General features: G+C 51.1%; 7 protein-coding genes across 9 annotated transcripts; 3 read left to right on the top strand and 4 right to left on the bottom strand.

The window, feature by feature from the left end:
• The first annotated feature begins 3 nt into the window (after positions 1 to 3).
• On the top strand, positions 4 to 440 carry LOC120897553. The gene is made up of 2 exons (XM_040302528.1): positions 4 to 25; positions 85 to 440. The coding sequence occupies exons 1-2, from the start codon at positions 4 to 6 to the stop codon at positions 438 to 440; spliced, it is 378 nt and encodes a 125-aa protein (XP_040158462.1).
• Positions 441 to 691: 251 nt separating this feature from the next.
• Positions 692 to 5,528, bottom strand: LOC120898844 (L-asparaginase). 3 transcript variants are annotated; one of them, XM_040305249.1, is made up of 5 exons: positions 5,411 to 5,528; positions 3,420 to 3,824; positions 1,971 to 2,956; positions 1,713 to 1,898; positions 692 to 1,635 (listed from the first exon to the last, which is right to left on the bottom strand). In XM_040305249.1, the coding sequence occupies exons 2-5, from the start codon at positions 3,736 to 3,738 to the stop codon at positions 1,048 to 1,050; spliced, it is 2,079 nt and encodes a 692-aa protein (XP_040161183.1). In that variant the 5' UTR covers positions 3,739 to 3,824; positions 5,411 to 5,528; the 3' UTR covers positions 692 to 1,047. The 3 variants fall into 3 exon arrangements, with proteins under 3 accessions (XP_040161183.1, XP_040161182.1, XP_040161184.1); XM_040305248.1 differs by having other exon boundaries at positions 5,342 to 5,516; XM_040305250.1 differs by lacking the exon at positions 5,411 to 5,528 and adding an exon at positions 4,634 to 5,108.
• Positions 5,529 to 6,322: 794 nt separating this feature from the next.
• On the bottom strand, positions 6,323 to 10,553 carry LOC120898843 (dolichyl-diphosphooligosaccharide--protein glycosyltransferase subunit STT3B). The gene is made up of 4 exons (XM_040305247.1): positions 10,396 to 10,553; positions 8,632 to 10,071; positions 8,088 to 8,558; positions 6,323 to 7,991 (listed from the first exon to the last, which is right to left on the bottom strand). Exons 1-4 carry the CDS (start codon positions 10,551 to 10,553, stop codon positions 7,724 to 7,726), a joined length of 2,337 nt encoding a protein of 778 aa, XP_040161181.1. The 3' UTR covers positions 6,323 to 7,723.
• A 1,143-nt stretch (positions 10,554 to 11,696) lies between these two features.
• Positions 11,697 to 12,781, top strand: LOC120894273 (60S ribosomal protein L10). Its single transcript, XM_040296758.1, has 2 exons — positions 11,697 to 12,079; positions 12,339 to 12,781. The coding sequence occupies exons 1-2, from the start codon at positions 11,751 to 11,753 to the stop codon at positions 12,667 to 12,669; spliced, it is 660 nt and encodes a 219-aa protein (XP_040152692.1). The 5' UTR covers positions 11,697 to 11,750; the 3' UTR covers positions 12,670 to 12,781.
• A 3-nt stretch (positions 12,782 to 12,784) lies between these two features.
• LOC120894269 (DNA-directed RNA polymerase III subunit RPC3) lies at positions 12,785 to 14,520 on the bottom strand. The gene is made up of 2 exons (XM_040296755.1): positions 14,262 to 14,520; positions 12,785 to 14,183 (listed from the first exon to the last, which is right to left on the bottom strand). Exons 1-2 carry the CDS (start codon positions 14,406 to 14,408, stop codon positions 12,810 to 12,812), a joined length of 1,521 nt encoding a protein of 506 aa, XP_040152689.1. The 5' UTR covers positions 14,409 to 14,520; the 3' UTR covers positions 12,785 to 12,809.
• Positions 14,521 to 14,546: 26 nt separating this feature from the next.
• On the top strand, positions 14,547 to 15,890 carry LOC120894270 (GDP-fucose transporter 1). Its single transcript, XM_040296756.1, has 2 exons — positions 14,547 to 14,769; positions 14,834 to 15,890. The coding sequence occupies exons 1-2, from the start codon at positions 14,696 to 14,698 to the stop codon at positions 15,759 to 15,761; spliced, it is 1,002 nt and encodes a 333-aa protein (XP_040152690.1). The 5' UTR covers positions 14,547 to 14,695; the 3' UTR covers positions 15,762 to 15,890.
• Positions 15,759 to 17,225, bottom strand: LOC120894272 (TBC1 domain family member 7). Its single transcript, XM_040296757.1, has 4 exons — positions 16,864 to 17,225; positions 16,607 to 16,791; positions 16,142 to 16,546; positions 15,759 to 16,067 (listed from the first exon to the last, which is right to left on the bottom strand). Exons 1-4 carry the CDS (start codon positions 17,048 to 17,050, stop codon positions 15,954 to 15,956), a joined length of 891 nt encoding a protein of 296 aa, XP_040152691.1. The 5' UTR covers positions 17,051 to 17,225; the 3' UTR covers positions 15,759 to 15,953.
• Positions 17,226 to 17,300: the final 75 nt, after the last annotated feature.

The following is a 17,300-nucleotide window of genomic DNA, read 5'->3' on the forward strand; positions in this document are numbered from 1 at the left end:
GCAATGGTTGCTGCGATGAATGCACGTTTCGCCCAACCGTCGCAATCAAGCCTGCATTGGTGTAATTTTCATCTCTTCCCACAGACAAGCAGCAGCGCGGCGGTGCGCAGGAGGACAGTTTGTTGTGGACGCTTCTCGGGTCGCTGGATCGAACGATGGAAGACTACGACATCGATACGGTGGCCTGTGCGCAGCGGACGATTTGCTGGTACGTGCGGGAGGCTAACGTAGCGGTCGCCGAGGGTAAGCCCACGCCCGTGGACACCGTAGTCGAGGGGCTGTCGCGGGCCGACTGGATGGACCGGTTTCTCACCGGTACCGCCATCGAGCAGGCGATCCAGGCGGGCCGGGAGCGCAAGACGAGCTGCGAGAAGATGTTTCCCCACTGTGCGATCGGCAGCTTCGTGGAGCACCTGGTGCGTATGGCAGGGAAGCGGTAAGCTAACGGCGGGTGCTAGTACAATGAGTCAAAGTTTAGGGTAAGTTTTGTGTTATCGTTTGGTAAGCATTCAGTACGATTTGTAAAGGCTATGCGTATGTAGTTTGTAGTTAGAAGCGTCAAAATGTACATTTTCGGAGGGAATCTATACGAATATAACATCTTTGGAATGATGAAACATGTTTTTTTTTAGTTCTTGCATCGGTAGCTGTGCTAAAAGGTGTCGTCCGAAAAAGTAACGTACGCAGCCACTTTAACTTTACCTGAACGGTCAGAGGTGTCAAACTCAAATTTTGTGTATCTTTTTTATTACTGGTGCGAATTAGATAATTTTTTATTCTACTTTCCTTGTTGTATGTTTTAAATCTAATTACAGTAGAAGACCAACTGTGTTCGTCCTTAATGTCTTCGCTTTAAATTCCTTATCAATACACTGCACTTTGCTTGTGGCCTATTAATGTTGGTTCAGAATTTAAGTAGCTACCACTCAACAAAAAACCTTCACATTCCTTCTCAACATACTCTAGCACATTCACCTCTCAACTCCTTCCACCACCTCACGTATCACAATAAGGCAAAAAGTGTACGAGACGCTCGGTAGCCCACAATTAGTCGAACGAATCCTTCATCTGGAGCCGCTTGTCCGCATCGAACGACAGCTCCTCGCCCCGCACCGCCTCGTGGCGCTCCAGCACCGGCACGACCGCCTCCGAGTTTGCCTTCAGCGCGTAGTCGAGCGGCGTCAGCCCGAGATAGTCGATCGCGTTCGGTTCGGCATAGTTCTTCAGCAGGTACTGCACAATCTCCACGTGCCCGTACAGCGCCGCCACGTGCAGTGCGGTACGGCCGCACGAGTCTTCCTGCGACAGGTCGGCACCGGCAATGCGGTACGATTCCAGTCTGGCTTGCTGGTTACGGGCCGCGGCCGCACACAGCCCATCCCCGATCGCCCGTATTGAGCCGGTCAGATGGGCACCGCACTTGATTAGCAACCGGATCGCCTGATGGTGGTCGTGCATGATCGCATCCATCAGCGGTGTGCGATCGTACCGGTCGCGTATGTGTACGGCGGCACCGTTCTGCAGCAGATACTGCACCATCTCGATGTTGCCCTCGCAGCACGCCACGTGCAGTGCCGTCCGGTGGTCGTAGTTTTCGGCCGACATGTTGGCACCGTAGTTCTTCAGGTTCGTCAGCTGATGGAGGAGGAGAAGGTATGTAGGAAAGGTCGTTAGATACACGATACTCTAAAGCTGCCAGAAGGGCGCGTTACCTTTGTCACATCGCCAGCCAGCACGGCCGTGCTGACCATCGCCGGAAAGAGGGAAGACTTTAGCTGTCCCAGCTCTTTGGTGGACGTAAGATGAAGCGTACGTGCAACGGCATCGATCAGATCGTACTCTTGCATTTCCGGCGGCTTTTCACAGGTGAGCTCTCCGCGCAGATTGCTCTTCATCATCTGTAGAGGATATAGAGAACAGTGTCACATAAGTGTCAATAGCAAAATCATCCACTCTCCACTCCACCTCACCTTCTTCTTCGTCTCCCAGTCCCACTCCTGCTTGCTCAGCACGTACGACAGCTTGGCCAGTGCCGCTTCCGGCGTCATATCGTACCCCGGTATGATGCCAATCTCCTGCAGCTGCCGGCCCGTTTCGTACAGATCGCACACCGCACCCTCGTTGCACTGGGTGCAGTTCACGATCAGCACCTGCCGCTCGTTCGCCTCCTTCAGGGCCGCGATCAGATCCGCCCGGTTGGTGGGAAAATTGCCCGCACCGTACGTCTGCAGCACCACGCCACGCATCGGCGCCCGCAGAAACGCATTGACCGTCGCGACCGAGATGCTGGGAAACAGCCGCAACAGCCCCACGTTCTCGTCCATCTGCAGGTGCACCGTAAACTTGTCCACCGTGCACGGCCGAAAGATGACCCGATAGTCCACCTCCACGTTGATGCCCATCTTGGCGAGCGGGGCCGCATTGGGCGAATTGAACGCGTCCAGCGACTCGCTGCTAACCTTGATCGTGCGGTTACCGCGGAACAGCCGGCTGTTGAAGAAGATGCACACCTCGGGCAGCACATAATTCCCCGCCAGGATCAGCGCGGACGTAAAGTTGTCCTTGCCGTCCGTGCGCGTCTCAAAGATCGGTATCTGCGACCCGGTGATGATGATGGTTTTGCCCAAATTTTCAAACATAAACGACAGGGCGGACGCGGTGTAGGACAGCGTATCGGTACCGTGCAGTATCACGAACCCGTCGAAAAACTCGTACGACTGGCGTATGTCGGTCGCGATTCGCACCCAGTCCGAGATGCTCATGTTGGAGGAATCGAGCAGTGGCTCGTACTCGGAGATTTGGTACAGAATGCGACGGTGCTGTCCCTCCACGTACGGTAGCACCAACGGGGCCATATTTTTCGCCGGCCCGTACCGCTTGCTTGCGTACCCGTCGTCGTGCATGTTCGGGTACTGGCGTATTTTGCGCACAAACTCGTACGGCCGTGGTTCCAGCGCTGGGGGGAAAGCCAAACAAACAAATCGATATACAGTAGGTGACCGCTAACTGGATGTGTTTTAACTGGAGTGCTTTTTAACTGGAGGTTCGCTAACTGGAGTTACTCTCAGTTAACGAACACTTAAACGTCAAAACATCAAACATCCGGAATCTCATGAAGAGAAATTTGTCGCAAATGTGCATTTTTCAAACAAATTTAGGGTCTCTTGTCTACGTTTGCTATTAATTTATGTTATTACACGAATTACTATACTTTATATCAACATAAATGAAAAAAAAGTTTGGTATGTTTATTCCAGTCAACGCCAATCAAAACAATCAATCCATAGAAACGTCACTCCAGTTAGCGAACATTGTTCGTTAACTGGAGCTTGTTTACCTCTCAGTTAGCGGTCACCTACTGTAGTTACATTTTTATCACCACCTTTGTGTGCTAATTTGGGCCACTCCCATCCCCTTACCATTCTTCTCGTTTCGCATCATGCCGATCGTGCCGCCGGTGTAGATGACGAGCACCTTCGCTTCGGGCGCTTCCGACGGCAGCTTGCCGTAGCTCGAGTTTCGCCGCATCGACAGCTTGCTCAGGTCCAGGCTGCCGTGCGGATTCACGTCAACCAGTTGTTTGCGCTTCCAGGGCGAGTGGGCCGGTGGAACGGTCGCGGGACCGGCCGGTGCGTTTCCACCGTTTTGCGTCTTCAACTTAATGGCGAGTGGCGTGTCATCGTCTTCGCTGTCGGGCGATGGGGCAGGAGTGGTAGGCTGCTGGTCTACCACGTCCATTGTGTGCGGTTGTTTGGCTACCGATTACGAACCAACTAACGACGACGACGTCCGGGGCGAATCGAAACTAAAGTTCAGGAGCTTCGCTGCAAAAAAAGAGTAAAAATTGAAGCAAACATACAAATAAGGTCAGTTCCTGAAGGCCCCCGAAGAGCTTCACACGTGGCGGAGGAGGACCGTCTTGGGGCGTTGTGCTACCAAGTGATTATAAAAAAAATGGTTCCTTATCTAAATCCACGATCCAGACGCTACAATGGCTCCCCCCTCGCGGAGGCATTAAATTTACATATTTAAAAAAATAATCACACCAACCAGCTAAAACTGGACCGAATCGAGAATCGGGTGCCGTTTGATAAGCATTAGGAGCCGCTGCTGGCATGTTTATTCATGAACGATTAGCGTTGCTTGAGCGGGGAGAGAACAAAGAACATCAACCAAAGGTTGAAGCCAGTCTAGCAATCAGCATGGAATGCTTTAAAAAAATGTGTCTTCCATTGGCATTGCAATATAACATATTACTAAATATCCAATTCCTCTATTCTAGTACACCACGGTGCATTATCCATTCCAACCTCTTTCATGGGGGCAGCACTTTTTTCTATTAATAGACTGTGTGAGTGGCAAATATTTTGAACTAGTCCGCCACACCACACGCTATCCGGAATAGCCCACATTGCATCAGCCCGGGGGGATGTTAAAATCAGTGTTTAAACACTTCACTAATCCTCCAGCAGGTCGCCTTTTTAGCCTAACGATATGGTAGCAACGTGGCCGTGTAATTGTGTACTGCACACGCTTCACGCACGGAGCGAATTTAATTGCGCGACCTTGCGAAGGGTCGACCCAGCCGGCCAGTGTCTTGTAGTGGAGGCTCAACCAAAACCGTATACAGTACCGTCCACAGCACCTGCACACGCTAGTGAAAGCTTAAAGCTTTAGTGGCGAATGAAAACTCCGATGCACCACACACCAAGGCCACATACACACACACACAGAGGGGACTGCCGTGGCTCAAACTGCACCTAAACCAGAGCCGCATCACAGCTTTCACTGATATTGCACACTGCCAGGCCGAAACATTCTGTGCCGAACTTGATGGCCTTCTTCTCTCTCGCGCGCGCGTCTTCTTGCGGTTGGTCTTCGTTGGTGAAAAGACCTTCGAAGAATTTATGCGCACGCAGCGGTAGCATAATTACTCCCGAATGTTCCCCGACTCCCCTCCGAAGCCGGTGGGATGGCAGGAGCGGTGGTAATGTAACAGAACACACATCAACACACATAACACACAGCACACAGCTGCAACGGTTCAGCAGAAGTAGGTCAATCTTCAAAATCATATGATATTGCCCCCGCTCGACTGGTTCGCAGGTCGGACGTTGCCGCAGCACACGTGCATGGTGTTTTTTCTGTATTTTCTTTGATAGCTGCTTATCAGAGACGGTAACTTACGCGACTTGTTTGTTTCTTACTACGTTATAACTTTTAGCACTCCATTTTATCGCTAATCATATAATTCTTAGCTTTCGCAATATGTAACTTCTTAATCTAAAAACATAACTTTTTTAACCGAAATTGCTCTCAAAACTCTTAAATTAACACCTACATGTTTGCGTGTTTTCCTTGTCTCGGTTCACTGTGTTCATTCAAAAACCCCGGTAAAAGATAAGTTCGCCTTTTTATCGCCAAACGCGCTTCGCGCTATATCTAAGCACCGTTGCGCATACGATGCACGCGCTCGCAACTTCCTACTAACCGCCACCGGATCTGACTGAAGCGCGCCACTGCCCAAGCCGGTCAATTTGAAGGCGCCGCTGTAGCAAACACCATCCCGCACCACCCCACCACACCACGCACTCTTGTACCAAGCCAAGCCACCCCGCACACACACACACACACATCACCGCCGTACGCATGCACGCGACAACGCGCGACACACTGTCAACAGCGATCGACACAGCGCAAACAGGCGACCCTTGTTCCTAGGAGATAAGGAAGCGTTCTTTTCTTTTTGCGGCCGTGCCTCTCTCCCGTAATGTGTGAGCAAGCGGTCCATTTAGCGATCGGGTGTGAAGTAATGCTCGTTGTGATTGCCGCCAAAATACACACCAGAAATGGGTAACATCCGTATCACCAAGATATCCGTTCCGCGATCTGGGTTCAAAATATTTACCACCGGAGCTCCAGCAACGTTTGTTCGCGAACTCGGTCGATCACGATCCGCGCGTCATCAGAAGGGTCACTCGATCCAGTGGTGGCGATCAGGTGAGTGCAAGAGCAAGCGGTACAGATTTTTGAAGCACACACTGTTTCGCTATGCGAAAAGTCTGCGCCATCTGATGCCGATGGGTTATTCCCGAGGGCCATATAGTACCGTACTTTCCCACACCCAAAAAGTTGTATCCTTCGACTGCATCTCGATGTTTCTGCAGGGACTCGTTGCAGAGCCTCAAGCTACGAGTAAGGTTTGTTCAATTCTACAAAGAAAAAGGAAAAAACGAGTAATTTAAAACAACATATATATAGCATCATTCCGTTAGTTTTCTCAATATTTCAAACGAGTTCATACTGCCAAACCGCAAGTTGATTATTGTTTCAATCTTTTCGATGCGCGTTTTATTTCACTCCACGTCATAGTGTGTAATGGTCGGCTAGGAGGCGATCTTTCTATGTATGAGATGTTGATCGTTCGATATATTTCTTTTCAATCTTGTTTTGCTGTGCTTTACTTGTTCACTTGCCCATCTAGCCTGCACGAACAAGACGACCAGATATCGTTGGAATATAGCAGATGCGCAAATAAACAACACGCACATCCTAATTGAATCGATCCTCAAAACGGCAAGGCGCGCGCGCAACAGTTCGATCTTCAGTTCACACTGCCAGCGGAAGGCGCATCTAGCATAAAATTTACGTCTCCATGGTAACAGAACGATCGCACAGTTTCGGCAAGAGAAAAGAGCCATTACGTTACACACTTCGCAATGAGCAGCTGCACCTTGAGGTTGTTTGTGAGTGCCGTTGTGCCGTTCTTTCTTCAGCAGTTTACTATTGTGTTTGTTGATATTAACTTGGGTTTTTTCTCTAGATCTAATTGTATTTGTTCATTTGTAATTTTCTCTTTTTTTTCTCCTCTACTTGTGTGGAACGGGCAAACAGAAAAGTTGTCCACCTAAATGCAAATTTTTCAGTTTCAATCTTTCTGTGCTTGCACTTTTTAGCTCAACATCTTATTTATGGAAATCTAGAGAACGAATCAGTCCACTAACCACTGCTTGAGGAGAAAGAACAAACTGCAAAACAATGTCGTGGGTGGGTGAGGTTTTGGGTGAATTGTAAAGTGTATTCGGTGCACAAAACACATCAAACAGTGAGAGGGCTCTGGGGGCCCCCCGGGCAGACCTTTGTAACACGTAACTCGAATCGAAACATCTTCCTTCTTCGCAGCTCCCACGCTGTCGCCTAATTTTATTGCATTTGATCCCAATGTCCTAGCGTTTTAGATGTATAGTAAGACTTATTTTGTTGGATGTTGTGTCTGCCACTAGCCAGGGGGTGTCTGCTGCATGCCCTTCCTTCTACACACTACAATAAAGAACCAAAATTGAGATAAAAGTTTTGGCGACACGAACGTCCGCGGGGGCAAATCGAAGGTCCAACATTGAATTGGGGAGATATTAAAGGGACAGGGGCGACAGTTTGCATTTAACCATTTTTCACAGCATTTTGGTTGCAGTGTGAGCCTGCCGACACATAAAACGATCGGTTAATAATTATTTGCCCCCTTAACACGGTTCTCTGTTTTACACTAACAAAAAAAGGATGTATGGAAACTCCTACGGATACAATGTGAGGAAAGGAAACGACAGAAACAAGACCGCTCGTAGTGCTTCTTCTTCTTCTTCTTCTTCTCCCTCCCTCATTAGCTGAAATGTAACGCTTTGCAGGAGTCCGTGCAGCGCTCGCTGATCCACTTGGCAACAGCACTCTACTTATTCCTCTTGCCCTTCACCACGACGGGACGGTTTTTGATCAGTCCTTTCCTTCGCTTGGACGTTTTGCGCGACACAAACTCGCCCGCCGGCAACACCCGTTCGTCCGGCTTCAGTGCGGGCCGGTTGAATTCGTGCGGTTTCTTCACGCGATAGATGCGCACCAGCCAGTGCTCGCTCGTGTACGCCTCCTCGAGGTACGTCAGGTCAAAGTCCTTATTGCCGATAACGGCATTGCGGGTGCGATCGTATCCGGCAGCTCCTCTGTTGTGGGGTAGTGGTAAAAGTCAAGAAAACGAAAAGCATTTTAAGGGTTTAAATAGTCTCCAAATAGATATCAAACTCCTTCCCATCGCTCACCTGTAGTCTAGCTTCAGTTCTCCAAACTTGTAGTAGCTCAGCTTGTACATCAAACAGTTCAGCAGGGCCGGTGCACCCTCCGAATCGATGCGGAACTCACCCCGGTCGGTAAAGTAATCGCTTTCCCGTATGTCCTTCGGGTGTTCGCCCTCGGCGATGCGCACCATCCACAGGAACTTGTTGATGTCGTCGCCGGAGTAGCCGATCACGCCGCCGAAGATGACCAGCACATAGTCCACATCGAGCGAGGTCATGATCTCGTACGCCTTATCCTCCGGCGAGGACATGGCTTTGCCGACGAGCGCAATGTGGCTGTTGTTCCACGTGTTATTATCTACCAGTGTGGTTCGATTGGCCATACCCGCTATCTGGTAGCCGTAGTCCCACCAGGACATGACGCGCGCATCCGGTGCCGTGTTTTGCCACAGCCAGTAGTACGCCTCGCGGAAATCGTCCAAAATGTTGCGCGTGCTGTAATTGTACCAAAAGGGAATAGTCAGGTATATCGTTAAAGACTTTCACCTGCCCGTCAATCCACCCTTACCCATCGTTGCTGTTGTAGAAGGCCAGCACAATCGAGGGGCTGCTGTACGCGTTCGACGTCACCCAGGTGCAGTGTACCGCGAACATCATGAGCAGCATCAGAATCGCCACAATCACTATATTCTTGACGTTCGATCCAAGGCCAGTGTTCTGCTCACCGTGGGCACTGTGCGAGGACAGATCGTGCTTGGGCCGGTGCTTCATCTTGCCCGCCTTGTCGTACAGTTGCTTCTTCTCTCCGGTCGCGTCCTCCTGCTCGCCCTCCGCACTGTTTTCCTTCGAGCCGGCCGCACTGTCCTCCTTCAGGAACACTTCCAGCAGCCCGGAAAAGGCAACGCCGGCCAAAATGCACACCACGGGCGTCAGGGTCAGCATCAGGCGCACCATCACACCGGCAAAGTAAACGGCACTGATGGCGTACAGCACGACAAACACGCGCTCGTCGTTGATCTTCTTGATGCAGTACCACAGACCCACCGGGAACGTGCACACCAGTATGTGCAGATCGAAGAAGAAGGAAAACCACGTCGTCGGCTGATGCTCCGACACGGACGCAATGATCGGAATGTGAATTTTCGCATACCCCGTGTCCCACAGCGAGTAGAACCGGCCGCTCCATGGCGCAATCACGCCCAGCATGGTGAGCAGCACGACGCCCGCAAAGACGACACCGGCCGCCACCAGACCGCCGACCAGGAACAGGCGCTTAAACTCCTGCTTCGACAGCACGGTCTGCACGTGCTTCAGCACGGCCACGGCGAACATCAGCAGAAACACGCCCGACGCGGCCATATGCTCGCTCGTGCGGATCGGCTGGAAGCCGACGAACGGGATCTGCATCGACAGGATCAACCCGAGGATGTAGAAGGTGGTGTAGGAGGTGAAGAGGCGCGGCGAGTAGCGGCCCATCATCAGCAGCACGAACACGTGCAGCGGGATCAGATTGATGATGAACACGTAGCCACCCCAGGCGGACACCATGTAGAAGTAGGACAGGGCGGTACAGGCCGCCCAGTACACGCTGCCCGTCTTCACCGACTTCACCCACAGGTAGTAGGTGAACTGGAGGGCGAAGATCGCAATGCCCTCGTTATCGTACGAGCCCGCTACCGAGCGGCTGATGTAGCCGGGCACGATCGCGATGAAGCTGGCGGCGAACAGGCCGGCCCCGGCCGACCACAGCTCCTTCGTCAGCAGGTACGTCGAGATGGCGGTGAGACCGCTGAAGATCGGCGCCAGAAACACGCAGATGTCGCGGATGTGCACCGGAATGTTGAGCGTGTGCAGCAGCCAGTGGATGCCGCCGGACGTGATCATCAGCCCGGGGTACACGGTGCCGCCCACGATGCGGCCCAGCGGGTACCAGGCGGACTCGTCGAACCAGTTGAGGAACTTGTAGAACCCATTCTCCACCATGTGCGCCGTGGCACGGTAGTTGAACCTGTGTTAAAACGAAACGTAAGAACAGCATGAAATAAACTCGAATCGCACCTGGTGAGTTTCGTGCAGGCGTATGTGTGCGTGTGCGTGCTTTTGGGCCTGTATTTGTGTACGCGTGCAACGAGCCACGTACGAAAACAAAACAATCCCAACTATTGCAAGGGACACGTAATCGCTTGCTAGTTGCTGCTTCTCACCTCACGCCCCCTTTTCAACCCACCCTCACACACACACACACACACACACCTCTTGGGGATCATTAACCTCGCTGGAAAACCGTACCAAACGACTGGGTTTTCCAGCATTTCTCCCTCCACCGACTCACCATGGGTCGAACTCGTGGATGATGCTCTCGAACCGGATCACCGCAAACAACCGGCTGGAGAATCCGCACAGCCAGGCCAGCAACAGGACGGCAAACGTTATCAGGCTGGAGTAGCCGGCCGTCTTCCGAAGGGTGGTGCTCTTGGTGGACCGATTCATGCTGACGGCCAGAGAGCTTGCCGGGCAAAGGGGAACTGGGATGGTTCCGTTTCCGGAAGATAGTTGCTTTTTCACGTCACCGTATTAAGCACACCTACACACACACACGCACCCCGTGTCCAGCAAAACCCGGGGAGGAGGAGGAAGATGTAAAAAGCGAACGAAAAGCCGACAAAAAGACCGATTCCGCGTTTGGCCCGTTTACCGAGGCACCCGTGTTGCAGTACTTCTAATGCAGGTTGCCGAGCGGCAGGTTGTTACACAGGCATTTTACACCAGACCGCGGATTGTCCACGGAACCGAACGGAGAAAACACCGGGGAAACAATTAACGCCACCACCGAGTCCAGCAAATCTTGTTCGTGTTCTTGTTTCTTTTTCTTCTTTCCTTCGCGAACAGTTGATAAAAAAGTGGTGACGTTGCGGTGACAGCATCCAAGGTGTATGGATAATAGGAGGTGAAGTGCTTCAGAGCAAATTGACATTTCACGACTTGACATAACAATACTGGGGGCTCCGGTATTAAAATCGGGGAGGGCTGTAGGGGGGTATAGAAAATTGTATGCGATTTGACATAACAATACTCAATGATGGCGCCCGGAAAACGCGCTAACAATTCACCTCCTTAATAAAGACACCTTGACAGCATCGAATGTTCGAATGATTTGAACCCTTTTTCGAACATTTTTTTTGGCATTGAATTAAATTTTTATGGATTTGTTTCGCTCTAGTAAAAATATTCTTAATATTTTTAGACTTAATTATTCAATATTTGCCATATCAAACGAATAATTACAGTGTTCGTGACAGCAAATTGTAACATGACTTGACCAAAACGGCCACTCTGTGATTTTCTTGCCTTTTGCCAGATTGGCACGAACCATCCTGAAGTAATATTTAACCATTGAGAAAAGGGGAAATTACATTCGATACAGGCATGAATCAATTTGAAGATCTTTATAAAATGAACACCTTTTGCATTTTCCGTAAAGAAAACTAGAAATAAATTAGGCTTTTCACAAGATTTTTCTGATTTTACTCCGCCATCGTCTGTCAAACGGGCCTGACAGTCCGCCAAGCAGGCGCGCAATGAGCCAACCCGCCGCTCCACCGCTCACGATGCGTCAGCTTGTTTGACAGGCACACATTTCTCTTTTTCCTCGTACGTCGGAGGAATCGCACGTGTGTATCGGAAAAAATGGGTCGCCGCCCGGCTCGGTGTTATCGTTACTGCAAAAACAAACCCTACCCGAAATCGCGCTTCTGTCGCGGTGTTCCGGATCCGAAAATCCGCATCTTCGATCTGGGCCGCAAGAAGGCATGCGTGGAGGACTTCCCGCTCTGCGTGCATCTCGTGTCGGACGAGTATGAGCAGCTCAGCTCGGAGGCGCTCGAGGCGGGCCGTATCTGCTGCAACAAGTATCTGGTGAAGTTCTGCGGCAAGGACCAGTTCCACATCCGTATGCGCCTGCACCCGTTCCATGTGATCCGCATCAACAAGATGTTGTCCTGTGCCGGAGCTGATCGGTAAGTGTTGCGCGTTTCCGCGAATGACGCTTCCATTGCGCGGTTACTTCCGCCTCCTCCTTCCACCGTGATGATATTTGCCATTATCAGAGCATTGGGTTATGAATCTTTCCACTGATTACCCTTTATACACGTTGACAATTGCTGACCTTTTTCCTAATTACATCGCTGAACCCCACTACATTTTACCATTGTGTCGCGCAATGACTAATCAACATTCTCCTACACTTTTCTCCTGTTGTCTCGCTCTCGCAAACAGGCTCCAAACAGGAATGCGTGGTGCCTTCGGCAAACCGCAGGGTACGGTGGCTCGCGTCCACATCGGCCAGCCAATCATGTCGGTGCGCTCGAGCGACCGCTTCAAGGCGCAGGTCATCGAGGCGCTGCGTCGTGCCAAGTTCAAGTTCCCGGGTCGCCAGAAGATCTTCGTCTCGAAGAAGTGGGGCTTCACCAAGTACGACCGCGACGTGTACCAGAAGCACAACGACGAGGGTCGTCTGGTGCCGGACGGATGCGGTGTCCAGTTCCGCAACGATCACGGTCCGCTGGTCAAATGGGAGCAGCATCAACGCAACCGACTTTCGGCCTAAGCGCGCCTCCTTCGCCCTCGGGAAGGCGAGTTCGTTGCGGAAGCGTAACGGCCTGCCGATTCTCTCTTTTTGCGTGAAATAAAACAAACACACACCTTCCTTGAAACAGAAACGATTACTCTTTTGTTACGATTCGGTATTTATTTCTGATATTCCTGGTACAGTTTCAGCATGAAGATGGTTTCGTCGATTCCGATCTCCGCGCTGTACAGACTTTTCACGCGCAGCTTCACCTTGGCCAATATTTCCTGCTCCGGCGGTGTGAGCGTCTCCAGGATCTCGTTAATGTACGCTTCCGACTCGCCCCGTTCCTTCATCGTCTCAACAATACTCTCCAACCGCTGGCTCTTTTCGATCAACCGCTTGTTGACCGTCTTATCGTGCGTGAGGCGCGTGATCGAGTTGTACAGCGCCTTGTAGCTGAGCTCCAGCAGCATCGACACAATCTGCGGCTGATTGACGTAGAACAAGAAGAACGACTTCGGTGCACCGGAATTTCCACCGCCCGGTTTGCGGAACGTTTGAATCTGCAAAAAGTTCTCCTCCAGCAGCTTGTACGTCAGCAGCTTTGCGTCCTTCGCCGGCACCATCGCTTCCTTCTGAATGTCCTCCTGCTCCACGTACTTCTTCATGCGCACGACCCGAAAGATGCGGGCCGCCTTCGAGCCATACTTTTCCACGATAATGTTCTCGATGCAGGCCCACGTCAGCTGCTCGAAGATGCGCTTCACGTTCACGGTAAACTGGCCGCCGCCCTTGGTGTCGAACTTGGACAGATAGTCGTTCGACTCCATCACCGAGATGTACTGGTCGAGATAGCGCAGCATTTCCACGTTCTGCGACTTTCGTTCGCAGCGCTGCCGCAGATCCACCAGCGCAATCGGGTTCGACACCGCTTCCCACGGGTTGGTGCGTTCGCGCATCAGCTGCAGCAGGTACTTCATGCATTCGCCCGCATTGCTATCGATCAACCGCTCGATCGCGGTCACCATGATCGTGTTGCGGAAGTCGATGTGAAACTGCTCCACGTTCACCACCCAGTGCACGTCCTCGTCCGGCACCTTGACCGCTTTGCCTTCGTGCAGTTCCTTCAGTACGCGCAAATCCAGCTCCGGCATTAGGAAGGGATTGGGAATGTCGTGGCACAGCTCCATCAGGTCGGCACCACCGTCGGACGGTTTCGGTTCCGGTGCACGGGTTATGTAGTTTTCTTGCGCCAGGTCTGCGAATTTGTCCCTCAGCAAGGCTAGCGTGTTGTTATCCTTGCCGTCCACGTTCGACATTGACTTGACGATGATGTACGAGGCGCACTGGGTACCCGAGCGGAGTAGTTCCTCCATCAGGACGGCCGATTCGTGGCCGAACTTTGTCTGTATCAGGTGCACGTAGCGGGGATAGCGCAATACCATCACTATGCGATCGTAAAGCAGCCGATACTCGTACCCGGTGCGGGCTTTGTTTAGCGAGAATCCTACCATATTGAACTTGATCAGAATGGCTAACGATTTGCATACCTAAAACGAAGCGAAACGCAATTACTGGCGATGGTAAATAGAAGGGGAGAGAGCCTTTTCGTGGGATGTTTACTGTACCTCTGATTTGGTCAATCCGGTCGATCGTATTATTTGCGACAAGGGTTTCGCGATCGATGCGAACAGATCGTCTACCACCGTTCGCACCACTTCCCCAAAGTGCTGCTCGATAATACGTGAACATAGCTTTCCTAGCTGAATGGACATTTTTTATTTTTCATTCGAATTCACTGCAACAACCACGCTTCCGGCATCCGGTGCTTGCCGTTGTTTACGTTTCCTACAGCCGGCTGCGCCTTTTGACAGCTGTCAGCCAGAAGCAATTTTGTAAACAAAACGAATCTGGTGCAGAAACGAAAAAAGGGAACCCCCGTGCAAGGTAAACCAATAAAACAAAGCGGAATTCTATCGATAAGACTGAGAGAGCTCGCAAGGCCGAGATGATAGTTGCCTTCAAGTGGGCCTAGAAAATCAAACACCTTCCCGGCGTAACCATGTATCAGCCATTGGAAAAGGAGAATTTATGCACCAAATACATCCGGATAGCGGTCGTTGTGGCGGCCTATTGGTGAGTCACGGCCCAGCTTGCACAAAACAGAGGTAACTAATTGTAACCGCTTTCCTGTCTGTAGGGTCATCTCTATACTTACCGTATTTGTGAACAAGGCCCTGCTGAGCGGGCTCAAGCTCGATGCACCGCTCTTTGTGACGTGGTTCCAGGTGCTTACCTCGTCGACGATATGTTTCACCATGAGCATGCTGAGCAAGCGGTATCCACGGGCCGTCTCCTTTCCGGAGGGCAATCCGTTCGATAGGGAAACCTTCCGCAAGGTGCTTCCGCTCTCGATACTGTTCACCGCCATGATAGCGACGAACAATCTCTGCCTGAAGTACGTGAGCGTGGCTTTCTACTACGTCGGCCGTTCGCTGACGACCGTGTTCAATGTGCTGCTGACGTACGCGCTGCTAGGCCAGAAGACCAGCCCGAAAGCGTGCCTGTGCTGTGTGATGATTGTGGCCGGCTTTTGGATCGGTGTCGATCAGGAAAGCTTGACCGAATCGTTCTCACTGATTGGCACCGTGTTCGGTGTGCTTGGTTCGCTCAGCCTGTCGCTGTACTCGATCCACACCAAGCGCACGCTGCAGCACGTCAACCAGGAGGTTTGGTTGCTAAGCTACTACAACAACGTCTACTCGGCCGTGCTGTTCATTCCGCTCATGCTGATCAACGGGGAGGTGCAGAAGGTGGCAAACTATGAACATTTGTTCGAGGGTTGGTTCTGGGGCGTGATGACGATCGGAGGCGTTTGCGGGTTTGCCATCGGCTTTGTGACGACGCTCCAGATCAAGGTAACGTCCCCGCTGACGCATAACATTTCCGGCACGGCTAAAGCGTGCGCCCAAACGGTGATAGCCACATCGTGGTATCAGGAAACGAAATCATTCCTCTGGTGGACGTCGAACGTGGTGGTGCTGCTCGGGTCCGCCTTTTACACGCGCGTTAAGCAGCTCGAAATGGACCAGACGCATCGAGAGCAAATGAATAGTCAAAAGGTATGAGTTAACATGTGCGATTAGTATGTATCTCTTATCTGCTTATACTAAAAAAAAGAACAAACGTACAGGGCTTGCTTTGAACACAACACTAAAAAGTGTATCTTAAAAAATAAAAATAAAACATAAACATAACGCGCTTGCCGAATGTACAGCTCTCTTCGAGAGATGGTCTTAACCAGCTTTCTCGTTTGCATTTTAGCTGAGTGCTTTCACTTTTGACTGTGGGATGTACTCGTGGCCCTTGTTCTGTTGCCACAGCTCGATTGCCCCGTTCACGATCATATCGGCCGTTTCTTGCTCGTTCTTGATCTAAAATGAGGAAGAAAGAAAGAAAACTTAGATAAACATTTTCTTACCCTCGTTTGGGCTCCAGTCTAACTTACACTGTCGATGCACTCGAACAGGCTCTTCTGATCAACACAGCGCAGAACTCGTCTGCGCAGCATGCGCAGTATTTCGATCATCACGAACACCACGATCTTAATCGCACCGCCACAGATCTTATCCCAGATGCGGATCAGGGCCGGTTCCGACAGTACCCCGGCAAAGAACGACCGGTACCAGTCGGCCAGCGGCAGTGCGGTTAGCATATCACAGGACTTCAGATGGATGTACAGCCCGCTGTCTTCCTTTTCCAGTATCGTGTACGTCAGGTCGGACAGCTTCCCCATCTCCAACGACACCTCCTCGGAGTAGTCGTACAGACTTTTCGCCATCCAGTACGTTTCGATGTCGTTGTCGAATATTTCTAGCAGCACTTTTGTGATGTTGCAGAAATGGCTTTCTTGCTGGAAGTACAGAGCTACGCATCAGCTAAATGTCCTTTTCTGTCTTTCCTGCACACTTACAGTGATGTCTCGGCCAAGGTACAGTTGTTTCTTCTCCAGCAGCCACATCGCGTACAGCACCCTCGATGTCGGTGTGTTCTCGTCCACTATTCGCATAATTTTCAGCGCCTTTAGTAGATCGTTATACACGGCTACTCGTTGTTCCATCACATATTCTCGCGACTTGTCGTAAACCGGTGTAACACCTGAAGGGAGAAACAGAGTTCCGTGCAGTACATCCCGCCCCTTTAATCCATGCCAGCCAGCATTTCCCTTACCTAGCAGCGAGTTCCATAGCACGGTACGATGTATTTTGGGTACGGTAAAGCGTATGCAGAACTGTGTAAGCTTGGTCAAATTGAGAGGTTTCTCCTTCAACAGGATTTCGAGCGATTTTCTCTCCTCCACACCCCGACAACCGACCTTTTCGTAGTACGTTGACCGGAAGTTACGTTCATCTGCCATGCTCTACAATCGAATTAATATTGCCAAACGGTGGACCGACTCCGCAAAACTTCAGTTTGCATCCGATTCCGGAAAGCCTGTGCTCCTTTCTTTGTGCAATTTAGCTTATTTTGAAGCAAATCGTGTACGGAAAGGTGGTAACTTACTAATACACCGACATGGGTTTGTTGACATTTTGAACGGCACCATCTGATTGTCAAACGCGCAGGAACTAGTGATGGGTCATTCGGTTCATTTCACGACCCGACCC

This window comes from Anopheles arabiensis, chromosome 2 (genome assembly GCF_016920715.1).
Source record: "Anopheles arabiensis isolate DONGOLA chromosome 2, AaraD3, whole genome shotgun sequence".
NCBI lineage: Eukaryota > Metazoa > Arthropoda > Insecta > Diptera > Culicidae > Anopheles > Anopheles arabiensis.

Coding starts and splice junctions, on each gene's coding strand:
- LOC120897553 (XM_040302528.1), top strand. CDS start 4: ATGGTTGCTGCGATGAATGCAC. Junction 26..84: donor GGTTGCTGCGATGAATGCAC/GTTTCGCCCAAC, acceptor CTCTTCCCACAG/ACAAGCAGCAGCGCGGCGGT.
- LOC120898844 (XM_040305249.1), bottom strand. CDS start 3,738: ATGGACGTGGTAGACCAGCAGCCTACCACTCCTGCCCCATCGCCCGAC. Junction 2,957..3,419: donor GATGCGAAACGAGAAGAATG/GTAAGGGGATGG, acceptor CTTTCCCCCCAG/CGCTGGAACCACGGCCGTAC. Junction 1,636..1,712: donor TGGCTGGCGATGTGACAAAG/GTAACGCGCCCT, acceptor CTCCTCCATCAG/CTGACGAACCTGAAGAACTA.
- LOC120898843 (XM_040305247.1), bottom strand. CDS start 10,553: ATGAATCGGTCCACCAAGAGCACCACCCTTCGGAAGACGGCCGGCTAC. Junction 10,072..10,395: donor ATCCACGAGTTCGACCCATG/GTGAGTCGGTGG, acceptor GTTTTAACACAG/GTTCAACTACCGTGCCACGG. Junction 8,559..8,631: donor TTCTACAACAGCAACGATGG/GTAAGGGTGGAT, acceptor GTACAATTACAG/CACGCGCAACATTTTGGACG.
- LOC120894273 (XM_040296758.1), top strand. CDS start 11,751: ATGGGTCGCCGCCCGGCTCGGTGTTATCGTTACTGCAAAAACAAACCC. Junction 12,080..12,338: donor TCCTGTGCCGGAGCTGATCG/GTAAGTGTTGCG, acceptor TCTCGCAAACAG/GCTCCAAACAGGAATGCGTG.
- LOC120894269 (XM_040296755.1), bottom strand. CDS start 14,408: ATGTCCATTCAGCTAGGAAAGCTATGTTCACGTATTATCGAGCAGCAC. Junction 14,184..14,261: donor CCGGATTGACCAAATCAGAG/GTACAGTAAACA, acceptor GCTTCGTTTTAG/GTATGCAAATCGTTAGCCAT.
- LOC120894270 (XM_040296756.1), top strand. CDS start 14,696: ATGTATCAGCCATTGGAAAAGGAGAATTTATGCACCAAATACATCCGG. Junction 14,770..14,833: donor GTCGTTGTGGCGGCCTATTG/GTGAGTCACGGC, acceptor TCCTGTCTGTAG/GGTCATCTCTATACTTACCG.
- LOC120894272 (XM_040296757.1), bottom strand. CDS start 17,050: ATGGCAGATGAACGTAACTTCCGGTCAACGTACTACGAAAAGGTCGGT. Junction 16,792..16,863: donor GCTATGGAACTCGCTGCTAG/GTAAGGGAAATG, acceptor TTCTCCCTTCAG/GTGTTACACCGGTTTACGAC. Junction 16,068..16,141: donor TGTTCGAGTGCATCGACAGT/GTAAGTTAGACT, acceptor TCCTCATTTTAG/ATCAAGAACGAGCAAGAAAC.